Source organism: Clupea harengus, chromosome 6, assembly GCF_900700415.2.
Source record: "Clupea harengus chromosome 6, Ch_v2.0.2, whole genome shotgun sequence".
NCBI lineage: Eukaryota > Metazoa > Chordata > Actinopteri > Clupeiformes > Clupeidae > Clupea > Clupea harengus.
The window spans coordinates 14,807,522-14,822,521 of record NC_045157.1 but is presented as its reverse complement, the minus strand read 5'-3'; the positions used below and the strand labels follow the sequence as shown (position 1 = coordinate 14,822,521).

At 49.0% G+C, this 15,000-nt stretch overlaps 1 protein-coding gene across 5 annotated transcripts in view; it reads left to right on the top strand.

The window, feature by feature from the left end:
* The window catches only part of nav2a (neuron navigator 2a), a 101,998-nt gene that overhangs the window by 49,264 nt on the left and 37,734 nt on the right, over positions 1 to 15,000 (top strand). For all 5 annotated transcript variants that reach the window (XM_031569133.2, XM_031569134.2, XM_031569132.2 and 2 more), the window contains 5 exons: positions 1 to 339; positions 1,442 to 1,554; positions 2,229 to 2,337; positions 4,136 to 4,507; positions 11,122 to 11,244. The exon at positions 1 to 339 is cut by the window's left edge and continues 853 nt beyond it. In XM_031569133.2, the coding sequence (XP_031424993.1) occupies positions 1 to 339; positions 1,442 to 1,554; positions 2,229 to 2,337; positions 4,136 to 4,507; positions 11,122 to 11,244 (1,056 nt within the window). The remainder of the gene's footprint in view (positions 340 to 1,441; positions 1,555 to 2,228; positions 2,338 to 4,135; positions 4,508 to 11,121; positions 11,245 to 15,000) is intronic.

The following is a 15,000-nucleotide window of genomic DNA, read 5'->3' as shown; positions in this document are numbered from 1 at the left end:
ACACAGCGGGATACCAAAGCCAGGTGCCAAGGGCTCCGGGATGGGAACAGGCCAAGGGAAAGGCTCGGGGGCTCCCCCTGGTGGTAAAGATGGGGAGAGGCCTCGCAGCATGCGTCTGGGCGGGGGTCTTGCTCTGCACAGGGACAGCCGGCACTCCTCGTCTTCCTCCAGCCTGGCCTCCACAGAGGGCAAGGGCCAGCAGAGCCACAGCGCCGCCGCGCTGGTCAACGCCAATATCACGCAGTCCACAGCCAGCAACACAGTCAGCGTCCAGCTGCCCCAGCCCCAGCAGCAGTACAGCCACCCCAACACAGCCACCGTGGCCCCCTTCATGTACAGGTAAACACTCGTCACCTCTTAATCGTGAAGAGTAAAATTATTCTGTTGAACAAGGTGCCATCTTAAATGTAGCGTCACTATGGAGACCTTGTCATGGCATGTGTTTGGGAAGTTTAAAGGGTAGAAGTTTGTATGAGATAGATATCCTTGACTTTTGAGTCATACACCTGGAGTTTCAGTAGCCTTATACAAATACATCGGCATCCACGCTTTGAGGATTTTAATGGAAGTTATTAGAGGAAAAGGAATTTCTATATAACCTCAACCTTCTTTTTTGACTTGTTATTGATGAGTCCTTCACCCCACGCTATTTCGACCCAGCCACTCCCGCTACCATGGCGCGCCCAGCTGCTCCGCGTTTACCCGGTATTTCCTCCGGCGTTGCCTCCCTCTCGAGAGCCTGTTTGTTTTTGGTGAATTCCACTCTTGACCTGTGTGTCAAAGTGCCAGATTACGTCTAATTAAAGCCTGAGACGGGCGAACACAGGAGAGGAGGGGCGTTTCTTCTTCTTCTTCTTTTTTTTTGCTTTTCTCAACGGGCACATTTTTAGATGCCTCGCCTGTCCCTGGCCTCTCTCCCCCCTATTCTTCCTGTGCAGGGCTGGCGCTGTCGTGAACCTGCCAAAGAGCATTACCAGCGCCAACTCTGATGCATACCTCTCTCTCTGTGGTCTGGAGGTTATGAATGCGGTTTAGAAATGGCAGACAGCCATATACGGGGTGCTGGGTATGCCACAAACAATGTTTGCTTTTTTCATCTTTGAAAGAGATTGTAGCACAATCCCCCCCCCCCCCCCCCCCCCCCCCCCCCCCCCCCCCAGATATGACCCATGGAGACTGTGGCTGTGTGTCATGTCATGCGTTTTGTAGGGTGAAAAGACAGGGGTTTGTATAAAATCGATATTCTCCATGGTAATCTGGCACTTAGATATACTGCACTAGATGTGTGTTTTTAACCATTGTCATCATGCCCAGTGTTGGAGGTGGAGAGCTCAAGCGAGTTTAAAAGGATATATTTGGGGTCAAATGAGTGAAGCTAAAATGTGTCCTGGAGAACAACAACTGGGGTGTAGCTGACAACTGTGTCATTGTGTCGTTTCAGGTCTCAGACTGACATCGATGGAAGCATGTCATCAGAGATGAGCTGTGGAGGCAGGGCCGACGACCCGTCAAACTTCGGCAAGAGCAGCCAGACCTCGATAGAAGATCTGTCAGGTAGGCGATTGATTGTGTCTCCTAGCCGGACCAGAGGGCTCTCTGTTATTGATTCAGTCTGTGAACCATCTGGCCCTTCATCTGACTGTCATTTACTTTGTATCAGTTACAGTAAATTACATTATTGAATCATGTTTAATAAAGATGAAACCAAACTTTTTTATGCCTTAAAATTCACACACATTGCATACTTCACTGGACATATTTTGGGTCAGTTCAACAAATAGCATCATGTGATAGGAGTGGATTTTGCTGTAGCAAATAACCATAGTGTAAGAGAATTTCAACCAAAAATGTTTCTCCTTCAGTACTGGCCTTAAGGGAGTCCAGTGCATCACTAGTTGTACAGTAACTCTCTGGCCTGTTCAGCTCTTGTTTGTCGACCACATGTTGCCATGTGGGGTATAATTATGCTCACTTGCTAGGGGATTTCCAATGGAGGACTATGTTGTCCTAAACAGTAGCTACTGGGCCATGTGTGTGCCTTTTTAAAATGAATATGTTGGTCAGATCTTTGCCAAGTCAGGGTATGACCTTATCTTGAGGCAGTCCTTTAGTTTTTTTTAAGGCTCCTCAGTGTTTGGAGACCGACTCCATGTGGAATACAACGAGGGCATTGTATGGTTGACCCCTAAAGGCCTCCCGTGGATAATTTGTGTTTATGCTCCTTACAGGTGAAGACCCCGAAACCAGGCGATTACGAACCGTGAAGAACATCGCAGACCTCCGACAGAACCTGGAGGAAACCATGTCCAGTCTAAGGGGAACCCAGATCTCGCACAGGTAAGGGCTGTTGTCTACTAGGGCTACTAACACCCCACATTCTTCCACACACAGTCAGAGTCAAAGGTGACGGTATACGTTGGTAGTAAATCTACCGGCTGTCTCCCTGGTTAAAAGTGAGACGTGATGGGAAGCTAAGGAAAGTAAACCTGCTGATTTAATCACTTGTCAAAGGTAAGAGGCAGTAAACGCTCCCTGCCTTTATATGAGCAGTGCTGTTTATGAGTCTGCTGGGGAACGAGTCAGACTAGTGCCATCTGCTGGACATCTTTGATCATAACACCACTTTTTCAATGGGCTCACGGTTTCAGCCCCTCACAGTCCGGTTATAAAACCATAAGGTGAGGTGTGATGATATCAAACAAGTACAAAACATCACCAAGCTAAAATTTGTTATATGGCGGTGTCTTTGTGTGTATAGTTTTTTTTTTTTTTTTTTTAATGCACTTAGGCCGTGGCTGGTTTTTGAAACATTTACCATTGAGGGGACTCCCACAGCAGGTTTTCTCTCACAAAATAATCTCCTGTAGTTGATTTTGTGTGCTCAAGGTCTAGGCTTCTCAGATGTCTGAGTGGTCACTGTCTGCTGGGCTGCTTTAGTGGTCCTGACAGACGTGTCCTATTCTGTGAAGCCAGTGGAGCTTCTCTTGAACTCACACTGAGAGAGTCTCAAGAGTTCTGGATGATGTCAGCTCCATGACAGCTACCTCCCATGGACTGTCTGCTTGTTACCTTTCACAGCTGCGTAGTGTGTCTGTTCCAGGATGGGGTGTGTATTGAGAAGACACAGCAGGCTTGTGCAAGAAACTAAGGCGTACATTCAGTTTGACTGAGTTCAGTTCACTTTGGTTCGGTTACAGTGTGTTGACCATACATAAAGAGAAATCCATAAATAATGTAATGCAAAAAATAATGTAATAATGAAAGAGATAAGACATGTTATCTTTTATCTTTTAAGACTCGGTTGTGCAAAATAAAATTTGGATGAAGAAATGTCCCTTTAATGGGAATTTCTTTTTTCTTTTTCAAAGTAATGGAGCAAGTCTGGCGACTGGCGTCTCATTTAAAACGCAATGATTTACTGATCCTAACTCCGATCTAAGCACAGCAGCGGCCAGCATTTGTGCCCAGTCTTGCACACCGCAGTCTGAAACCCTCTGCAGAGCGTTCAGCTGGATATGTCCATCTATGGGTGTGAGTGTGTCAACACAGAGCCCACTCTGAGCATGGATTTTATGGACGGTAGTGTTTTTAAGCGAGAGTGTGTTGTAGAGATGAGACGCTCGCGCTCATCCTGAAGGGTTGGAGTGTGTTTGGATTTGAGGCTCTCGGCGGGGCTGTGTGGCAGCGACCAGGCAAACACACCAGCCAGCCAGCCAAACCCCGGGAGCTCTATTTTTGGCGCTCTGTTTTGGCCGGGAATGCTGGCCCCACAGTCGGGCAGACGGCACAGAAAACCACAAGGCCGCGACAGCTTGTTAAACGACATTACTATAACTTAATGCCACAAGCCATTTATCCTTCTCTGTTCTCTCGCTCGCCTCTTTCTCTCTTCTTGGTTCTGTTCATCATATGGTCACTTATGCTGTAGCACCTGCTCTTCTGCCTAGATGCTAGGCTGCATTTCCTTGTGCTCTACATTTGTATATAAAGTGTAAAATCGAATCTAATTTCATCTTTCCTCTCTCTCCTCTTTGCACTCTCCTCTCTCTGTCCCTCTCGCTTCCATTGCCTCCCTCCATTCTTCACCCTCCCTCCCTCCTCCCCCTCCTCCTCCTCCTCGCCGTCTCTCTCCCAGCACCCTGGAGACCACCTTCGATGGCAGCGTCACCACGGAGATCAGCGGGAGGAGCCTGCTGGGCCTGGGCTCTCGGCCAGCGCCGATGTCGTGGCGCATGGGCCAGTCGAGCCCGCGGCTGCAGGCGGGCGACGCTCCCTCGCTGAGCAACAGCTATGGCCGCGGCGGCACGGGGGGCCAAGGCCGATTCCTGTACCCGGGCGGGGCCCTGCGGCGGCAGCTGGCGGCCCGCGGGAGCGCCCTGTGCAGCCTGGAGCTGTCGGACCGCGCCGACGAGCTGGAGCTCAGCGGACTCGCCATGGACGTGACGGGCTACATGAGCGACGGAGACGTGCTGAGCAAGAACACGCGCCCTGATGATGTCACCAGCGGGTGAGTGGCCACTCTGTCTTTGCACAACTATTTGATGGCCAGATGTTGGAAGGTGTGGAACATTTTTGTTTGTTTGTTTATCATGGTCTAATGAAGAATATAAAAACTTGGTCTACTGAAGATTATATATTATATAGAATGAATAGAAAGAATGTATATTTCATTACATTACTGATAGAAACTGGTCTGACTTCAGCACTCCTTCTCTTTACTTTGTGTATTGAAAGCAGACTGATCTTTGCAAATGACCCTGAGTTGAACAGCGTATTTTGGAGTTTACACTCCAACCACACTAGATGGCGCCAACATTTCCTTAATGTCCTGCTGAGACATAGCAGATGCATGAAGTGTACAGACAAGAAAACAACCAAACAAACATAAAAATATGGGCAGAAAACAAAGAATGCTTCCTCTGTGCTGAAACAAGCTCTGCATACCTTGACTCTATCTGTAATTTAAATCCCTGTATTATTATATAAGCTATTATTTTTATTTGCTTCATTGTTCCCATGGGAACAGACATCAGCAAACACGCCTTTGAAGGCATGATTTGTGATGGGGAGTCCTGATGATACAGGATACCTGTCAGCAGTCTGTGTGAAGATGGCAGCCGAGGGTGAATTGATGGCATTCACCTGCGCTGGCATCTTTTATGCAGCAATGTTCTGAATGCGAATTCCTACATAATAAAAGATTGCAGTGCTGGAGAGAATCTGTTTGGCACTGTCTTTGCAGAGACTGACAGGCACCAAATATGCTTCATAATTCTTTCAAAGTATGTGTGTGTGTGTGTGTGTGTGTGTGTGTGTGTGTGTGTGCATCGAAGGGGTAGCGTCTCTTATCTCTTGTATCTCACCGTCTCTACAGGGTGTTCTCTGTTAGCCTAGGGTAAATCTGACCATGTGTGCATGTACACGCTAGTGTATGTGTGTGTTTATGTGTGTGTGTGTGTGTAAGAGAGACAGTGAACAATCTGAATGCACACAACAGCACAGCTCCCTCTCCTGTCCTCCAGACGTGTTGAACCCAGTTACCCTTTGTAGTAAACAAGCATCCAGCAGGATGATGTGAACACTCCCACTGCGAGGCTGAGAGTCCGACCCTGCTGCCTCTATGATTCCTGTGAACAGGACCCCGGCCTTCGCCCTGCAGTAGCCTTCACAGTCCTAGCGCACCCCAGCCAGTCCCTCTCCACTGCACCCAGACACAGCTTCTCCTGCGGCGTGAGGTCATGCTAGACTCCAACAGCTAGAGCCTCTAGCCTCTCTGCCAAGGCTAATGCCCCCTCCCTTCCCCTCCCCTCCTGAGTGCTTCGGAGCAGTGGTGGTCAGGCCAAGGCATGTGTCATGAGGAGGCATTACAATATTTGCGTTGGCGTTGACGGTTCTCCCGGGGCTAAAAATAAAAATGGGGAGTTGAGTAGAGAGGCTGTTGGAGGCCATGTTGTGTTTGAAAACTCCACGCCTAGCTGAGCCTGGAAGAGGGCTCTTAGGAGTGGTGCGTGACTGTGTGTGTGTGTGTGGGGGGGGGGGGGGGTTGCACAGGGGAGGAAGAGGCTGCTGTTTTTGACAGCTATCTGTGGAGTGTTTTGAGTTTTCTTGCACTGGGTCGATAGTGTTAAGCCATAGTAAGTTTGCCACGGGCTTATTATTCAGCACTAGTGTGTGTGCAGCAGAGTTAATCCTGGATTTTGGGGGGATTTTCTGGGTAGAAACATCAGCCCTTAAAGATACTTCTTACATTGTTAGTATTTTTTGAAAAGCTTAAATACAAGAAGATTGGAAGACTGCACCCTAAACTGGATTTTTGTATATTCAGTTAGCATTTCATTATTTTGTTATTTTGAGGAGAGCCAAGTTGTAATGTTTACTGATGTTTTGAACCTAATAATACTTAGGATGTTGTATATTTGGTTGGATGGCTGTGCTGCACAGTAGGGACAGGCGGACTTGTGCGCGGAGCGGAGTGATGGATAGTGAAATTAGGCCTCATTCAGAGGCAGGGTGTCACGGTTGCCGGGTTACTGGATTACTGAGAGGGGAATGGAGTGGCCCTCTGGCTCTAATGATTTAAAAGCACATGAATAACCCCCCCCCACACACACACACACACACAGGCACACACACACACACACACACACACACAGACACACACAGACACACACACACACACACACACACACACACACACACACACACACACACACACACACACACACACACACACACACACACATCTCTCTCTCTGTCTCTCTTTGCCCAGGATGCTCTACAGCTAGCCCCTCCGTCACCTTTACAAGACAAGTGTGTGCGCTTGCATGTGTGTGTGTGCTTGCATGTGTGTGTGGGCTTGCATGTGTGTATGTGTGCTTGCATGTGTGTGCGCTTGCATTTGTGTATGTGTGCTGGCATGTGTGTGTGCGCTTGCATGTGTGTATGTGCCAAAGTGTGCTTGTAAGTGTATGTGTGAGTGTTTTCTTTTCTTTTGTGTGCACACACATGAACTGTGTCTGTGTGACTGTGTGTGTGTGTGTGTGCATGTGTACGTGAGTGTGTGTGTGTGTTTGTGTGTGTGTGTGAGAGAGAGGAGGAAAGACAGAGAGAGAGTGAGAGAGACAGAAAGTGTGTGTATTTTAGTGGATGTGTGTCTGACCACAGCAGGCATCTTGTGTTGGTCTCATACAGGTCCCGTACCTGTCTATCAGGTTCTGCCACCTCTGCCTAGCCCATATTTCCCCTGGTGTTCGGGGGCTGTTATTGTACCTGCAGGAAACAGCCAGTCAGTAACACCTCCACCCTCTGTAGAGCAGAGGGAGGCTGGAGGTCTGCTGGACGGGCTGCACCCCTAGCGTGCTCCTCTGGGACTTGGCCAGGGAGAGCTGGCTCATTCAGACCGCTTTTACTGCTACCGTGACAGCTCGCTTTCTTCTCCGCTTCAAAGGCTTTGTTCATTTTGACACAGGTTGTGTTTTTTTATTTTGTATCGTGTCTCTGGAGATGAACTGCACGTCCTTCAACCCAACTTGTAGAGCACAGTACTAACATTCCAAAGCACTGCAGTTGAGTAAGTTAAGTCTGGTCCTGGTAAGGAAAGGGTAGTAAAGCAAATGGATGCATTCAGTCTACAGTAAAAAGACTTGAATGAGGGTCTCTGGTAATGACTGGTTGTGATGTCATGCAGAAACAACCCCTAGAAAGGTGGCGTCTCTCCCAGCACCTGATGTTTACATTAATATGAATTTGCATAACGGCTCTCCTCCTTCTCTTATGAATGAGAGGCAGTCAGTGGTGTGTGTTTATATGAAGGTGGGGAGGGTGAGCTGTCTGTATGCTGTAGTCCTGAGCTCACTCATAAAAGTCCCCCAGGCTCTGTGGTAATGCCACATGATGGATGGCCATGCTGAGATGCCCCCCCCCCCCCACACACACCCCACCCTTATAGTGAGCACCTCAGGATGGCCTCTGAAATCCCCCCACCTTCACTAACCCCCCCCCCGTCTCATCTCCTCCTTCTCTCTCCTGTCATCCACGCTTTATCCTTTCCCCTCACCTGCTCTCTCTATGTCTCCACTCCCCCTCCTCCCTTTCGTCGGCTCTGTCTTTCACCCCCTCCAGGGTCCTCTGCTCTTGTTTTGTATAACCCTGTCTTCTCCTCTCTGCTCCGCTCTGCTCCGCTCTACTCTACTCTACGGTTCACCCCAACCCCCCCCTCCCCTCCCCTCCCCTCCCCTCTCCTCTCCTGCCCTCCTCTCCCCTCCTCTCCCCTCTCTCAACCCTGAGGCCGTCCCCCTGCTCACCCCTCTCCCCCTGTCCTCTCCTCTTCTCTAGTCTGGCTGCTGGAGGGAAGGTAAAAAAGTGAGAGAGAGACAGAGAAAGTCACAGAGAGACAAGCAGAAACTGATAGAGATAGAAAAGAGAAGATAGTACGCCTTAGGGAGAGAAGCAGAAAAAGTGTGTGTGTGTGAGAGAGAGAGAGAGAGAGAGAGAGAGAGAGAGAGACATAGACATAGACATAGAGAGAGTAGAAGCATTGAGAGAGAGAGAGAGAGAGAGAGAGTGTCTGTGTCAGTCGGTGCCCTAGTGCCCCCCTTCTCCCACTAGCCTCCTCCCCTTCTCCTAAGTAGGCAGGCAGACAAGCTCTGCATTCAGTCAGGTCAGAAGAGATGTGCGCCTGAGAGAGGAGAGGAGAAGAGAGAAGGAGAGAAGGAGCCCGCATTCCAGCCCTGCATACACACACACACCGCCAGCGCCATCACACATATGCAAAAACACTCACGCGCTAATCCACAAACACACAAACTTACACACACACACACACACACACACACACACACACACTCCAACGCACGCACACCGCTGCTCTTTCTGAGGGTGTGAGGACTCTTTACTGTTGCCTTATCTTGGAAGATCTCACCTCTCCCACCTGCCTGTGCTGGACCTGCCCTCTTGAGTGAGTGTTTGGGGCTCTGCTCAGATGTTTGACGCTGAAAGGTAGGCACTGCACCGTTTGGCAGTTTTACCTTGGAACAGTGCCATGCATTTTGCATTTGTTTCACTGAGTTTTGTTGAAATGTCATGAGTAGGGGTTCATGACCCCTGCGACCCTGATGATATGGTCCTTGTGTGTAAGTAACAGAGCTTGCCCATATGGACAGCTGCAGATATAGAGGTCCTAGAGGTCGTTGCGTTTTTGTGTAACTGAGTTCTGTGAAATTGTGAGCTTTTGCTGCTGCTTTGCTGCCTTTATTTTGCCTTGCTTGGGACGCTCTCTCTCTCTTTCTCTTTCTTTTTCTCTGTCTCTCTCTCTCTCTCTGTGACTGTGTGTGTGTGTCTGTGTGTGTGAAGAGGTGGCTGTTCCACTGGACGCAGGTTGGATCTGATTTGACAGGCGTTTACACAAAGGAGCACTGTAGAGCCCAGCACATACTCACACACACACACATACTCACACACACACTACACACACACACACTACACACACACACACACTACACACACACACACACACACACACACACACACTACATACACACACACACACACACACACTCACACACACAAACTGACTGTCAGGATTTAGCTGAACTCTGAGCTCTGACAAGGAAAAATCAGCAGCACAGAGAGTGGATTCAAATCCCCCTCCTCAGATAAGGGACTTTATTTAACAGCACAGGATATGGGATTTGTTTGACTCTGTAGCCATTTTAAGGCTGCGAAAGAGAAATGAATCTGTCTTGAGCTGACTTGTGAAAGCTGGCAGTGTCATGCCAATGGCTCCTACGGATGAAGCAATATCAGGAATCTATAGACAGAGCAAATATTTGTAAAATTAGTGGCTGTTGGTTTAACACAGCGCCATATTTAGTGAAGTGGAAGGGGCTATGCTAAGGTCAGGTCTTGTTTAAGTTAAAACAGTCTGGACATTTGAAGTGCTTATCTGGTCGTATTCTCTGAGTGTTACATCAGGTGAGTTCCAATTACACGTTGGGAGTAAGAACATGGAAACTGAGTCGAGTGACATTTTGAGATAAGCAGCTGTCAAGGAATTGTTTAAGAAAAAAACCCTCCCAGCACCCTTGAATGAACAAACCATTTTTTTGATGTCCACTGTTGTTTTAAAAGAGTTTAAAAAAAAAACATCCTGCCTGTCTGTCCTTTGTCTCTGGTCGTGTTTGAGTGCTGCTACCCAGTCTGGTAGGAAACTGTGGATAGAGAACGGCCCCGACAGGAGCCCCACAGCCATGACAAACGAGAGGACCACTTTAAAAAAATAAATTAAAAAAAACCCAAGATGGATTTCTCAACAGTGCCTAAATAAAACACTTGAATGGCGGCCCCTGTCACTCTTCAGTCCCACTCAGGGAGGACGCCTGTGTGGAGACTCGGGCTAATCTCATCCCCTAGAGACTGATAGAGGCCTAATAATCCAGCCTGATGTATCTCGCTGCTAGCTGGACGTAATGCATACTCTTTGGGTTACGGTGGCTGTGCTGTAGGTTAGCGTCGCTGCTAGGCTCCTACAGTGCTGCTGCTTACCCTGGCCAGCTTTCCATTGTGGGGCCTCCGTCTATTTTTCCTCTCTAAAATCTGCCCATCGTGACTTTGCTGCCTTTGAGGATATAAAAAAAGGGAGCGACTGAGTGACACATTTCATTTTTTTAGGATGTAAAAATAGTCGCATTTTAGGGATGGAAAAAAGTATGTGTGTAGCTGCAATTGTTCACTTAGGAAAAATGTCAGTCGTACTGCTTTAAAGCCCATTTTTTCTGATAAGAGGTTTCATTATTCTGGCATTAGGCTTAGCTTGTGTATATGGAGACGACATGCTTGCATGTTAACTACATTTTTCCTTACCATGTCCTCTCTCTCTCTCCCCCTCCCCTCTCTGTATCTCTTCCCCTCTCTCTGTCTCTCTGTCCTATCCTATTCTATCCTGTGGAGGTTATTAGTTTGTTTTTAATCTGAGGATGTAATATAATACGTTGATCTGTTTGTATTGGATGCTCTCATGCATTCTGTATTTTAAGGTTGCAGTAATATAAAGATTTGAATACCTGTTCAATAAATGAAGGTTAAACCACTCTCTCTCTCTCTCTCTCTCTCTTTCTCCCTCAGCTACATGACGGACGGGGGCTTGAGTCTGTACTCCCGCCGGCTCAACCGGATGCCTGACAACATGGCGGCGGTGAGGGAGAACCTCCAGAGGAACGCCTCCACCGGCCAGGGCGATGCAGACAGGTATGGTCCAACACACACACACACACACACACACACACACACACACACACACACACACACACAAACACACAAACACAAACACACACACACACACACACACACACAAACTCTCCTGTCCTAGCCTGACCTTGGTGGTCGGTGAACCCGGTGCTTGCCTAGCTCTCCTCGGCATGCTCCCGCCCTGTTCTGTGTGTCTGTCTGCTCGGCAGCTCTGGGAGAAAGCTGGCTGTGCCTAGAGGTTGACATGCTGGTGTGAGACTAGCTTGATTAGATGGTGAGAAAAATCCACAGTGTAGCAGTGATGATTTACTGAACTGAGCAGGCGTGGTTTCTCACAGCAACTGGTTCTCTACCCATATATTAAACTTGCTTAGCATGTCATTCATTAGTTCTACATCTTGGTTCTTGAATCGTTGGTTCAGACATGTTGTTTGTTGAGCAAATCCGCTATATACCTGGAAAGAGCTTCTACCCTAAGAACATGGAATGTCCACCTGCGGCTCTGCCCAGGGTGTGTTCTTGACGGCCCTGTAGCCTGGCTCAGCAGGCTGTCCTGGACAGGGACTCAAGTTCAGCAGGCTGGCGTGGGTAGGAAGTCCAGCTCGGCAGTGGCCCAGCGGGGGGTGGGGGAGAGAGGCTCCTGGGCCTGGCAGACAGGGAAATGAGGAACTGTCGCGCTAGAGATCATTAACAGATGTTTTGGATGAGTGAAGACAGTGCCAGACAAAGACGTTCTCTATGTGTGTGTGTGTGTGTGTGTGTGTGTGTGTGTTTGTGTGTGAGTGTGTGTGTGTGTGTATAGTATGCTTAGAGATAAGAGGTCTCTGTTGTTTCTTAGGTGGGGGTGCATGAGGGAAGAGGTGGGTGATAGACATCTTGATGTGCAGTGGATGGTTTATGTGTGTTATTTCTGTTTGTATAACTGTTCTTGCTTCCTTAAAGTGGTCAAGTAGTAATTATCATATGGGGATCTTCCAGTGCTTTGCAATTAGTAAACAGATTGAAATGGATCTTTTATGATTCAATCGTATATGGTTCAATGTACTTCTCTATGTGTGTTCATGTGTGCAATAGAAGCTGTTAGAATAGAAGTGCTTCCCTTAAGGAATACCTTAAACTGATCTTGCAGTAGTTCCCCAAATTGAGTGAATTGGGGTGAGAGAGAAGCTAGCAGCATTAGCATAAGGAGCGCTGCAAGTGAGGTGAGCAGAGCTGCCTGGGGGTGCTGTACTAGCTGAGACGGGGGCTAATTTAATACTTCACAGGGGGGGTTAATGGAGCCTGCCGCCGGGTGCAGCTGAGGCCCCCAATCTGCCCCGCAACTGTGTTGCCCCAGCAAGGGGGCCACGGCGCGTACACGTCGCCTGTCTTCCGTAGCTGTGTTTGGCAGACTGCAATTTGCAAGTCCAATGACTTCTGCGTGATAAATGTCAGGGTCCTAGGCTGCCCTCCAGGTCTGCTGTATTTGAAGAAGTGTGACACCATTTTTGATCAAACATATTTCGTTATGTTGTGGCTTAGTGGCTTATGTTGAGTTTTTTTGTATTATTGTTCAGATAAATCTAGATGTATTTGAAGCATCTCCATGAGATTTAGCCGCTTCTCTTAAAGCATCTTTGTAAGGTGGTGTGGAGGTGGCAGGTGCTGCATGTGCATTTTAACAGCGTAACGGAGTCCATCGGTGTGGGTTTCATTGGGCCGGATAGTTCAGATTGGAGCAACACTTTGAATGCCTGCGGAGGCGGACTTGTCTGCGGCTAATGGTCTATAAAGTGTATCATTTTCATAAGGGGGCAGAGGTGTGGGCCCCAAACAGGCAAGTGAACCAGAGAGACAGTGGAGCTCTGTGTGTGTTTAACCATCCCTCATGCTGTAGGCCCCCCCCCCCCCCCCCCCCCCCCCCGACTGAATGCCAGCTTTGCCCCGCAGTGCCCACCTCATGCGTCTATTCTTGGAAGACAGCGGCCTGGGTCATTACCTCACTAGGGGGCCACGCCACTGTGCTTGTAAACGACAACCTGCCATTGGTATGCCAGAAACAAGTGCATATTTGACTTCCAAACATTTGCATATCTCTGGCAGCCTGTTTTGCTTGTGCTGTCTGTTTTTTGTTTGTTTCCTCCATTGTTTTCAGGCGAGTTTAAACTGAATGGATTTACAGTGTCAAACCGGCGTGGCACTATTGACCGTATGTTATTGTCCGGGGATAGAGAGCGAGGGTGTGGTGCCGTGCGGTTCTTGCCTCGTGGATTCAGCGTCTGTTCCTTTGTGCTGAAGGGGGAAGTAGCAACATCCACGCCGTTTGCTATCCAGCCTCTCATTTGAATTTCTTTTATTGCAGAGAACAAAGAGTGGGTTTCTTTTTCCCTCTCTGCCTCTCTCTCTCGGTTCACTTCCTAATGCATGGGGCTTCCATCGGCTACAATAATTTACAGCATTTTTGTTGGCTCGGCCCTGCAGTTTGGCAAAAGTGGCAGAATATTACAACTTCAGTGTGAGGCTGAACTGCAGGGCTTTAAAAAAGCAAATATAAATTTGCTCTTGATTTTATTCCAAATGCCTCTGTTTGTCATTTGCAGGCAGGCTGTAAAATCAGTCCCTGAGGCTGGGAGGGGGATCGGTGGTGGGAGGTCTGCTTTTCATACTCCCCACCTAGATCATCACCTCCTATCTCCCATCTCCCCTCCCCTCCCCTTTCTGCCCTCTGGGAGCCCACCTGTTTGGGCATGACTCTGTGCCCCAGAGGTGCCTGGAGAGGGGGGTCCTGTTAGAAACAGGCTCAGGGTTTCTAGATGGTGAGTGGGTCTTGTAAGTAGACACACACTGACTACTGAACAGAGGTGAACTACATTTATCTATTTACCTGTCTGTCTGTCCCCCTCTCATTCTCTCTCTCTCTCTCTGTATCTTTCTGTCTGCCCCACTCTGTCCATCAGGGCTTATCTGCCTGTCTATGTTTCTGTCTCCCCTGCCCAGTCTCCCTCTCCCTCCACCTCCTCCCCGCCTGCCCCACCGTCTCCCCTGTTGGGTGAAGGACGCTGTGGTTTCCCCCTACAGGCAGTAAAAGCCACCAGGGTCTGGATGCTGTTCTCTAATGGCTCCCTTCTGTCCAAAACCCACACAGTCAGTCTTGGCTCGGCCACAGCCGCCATAGCCTCTGCCTAGGATGATGACACACGCATTATGACTGCTAATAGGATCTTTATGAGAGGTGTCATTAGTGTTCAACCACCCCACCCCCCCTCTTCCATCTCTACGTCTCTGCTTTACCTCGTGGATCTCAGCCCGATCTGGATGGGCGGGAAGCGATGTCAAACTCTATAAAAAGATCAGCCTTGATGGCCCGAGTGTCTGTTTTCCACCGCGTGACTCCAGGGATGTGGGCTGTGATGTGGGGTGCCGGGCTTGTTTAGATAGTAAAGGGAGACCGGCGAGAGGATGGCGGTGGGTTCCTCTGGTGAGAGCCTTGCATTGCCAGCGGAGAGGAGCAGAGGGTGGCGGGTTTGGAGGGTTTGGAGAGTTTTTTTCTCTCTGGCTGAGCCGTCGGCACTCCACTGAGCCGGGCTTGTGGGATGCCAGTGGGCGGGGAGTGGAGCTGGATGGAGTGGGTGACGGTTGAGAGGAAGCCTGTCATTTGGTCCTGGAGAGGCGCTGGGTACAGTGCTGGGGAGAGGATGCAGAGAGGATGCAGTGGCTGTGTTGTGTTGTCTTCTGTTCGGTTCACAGTGGCTGTGTTGTGTTCGGTTCACAGTGGCT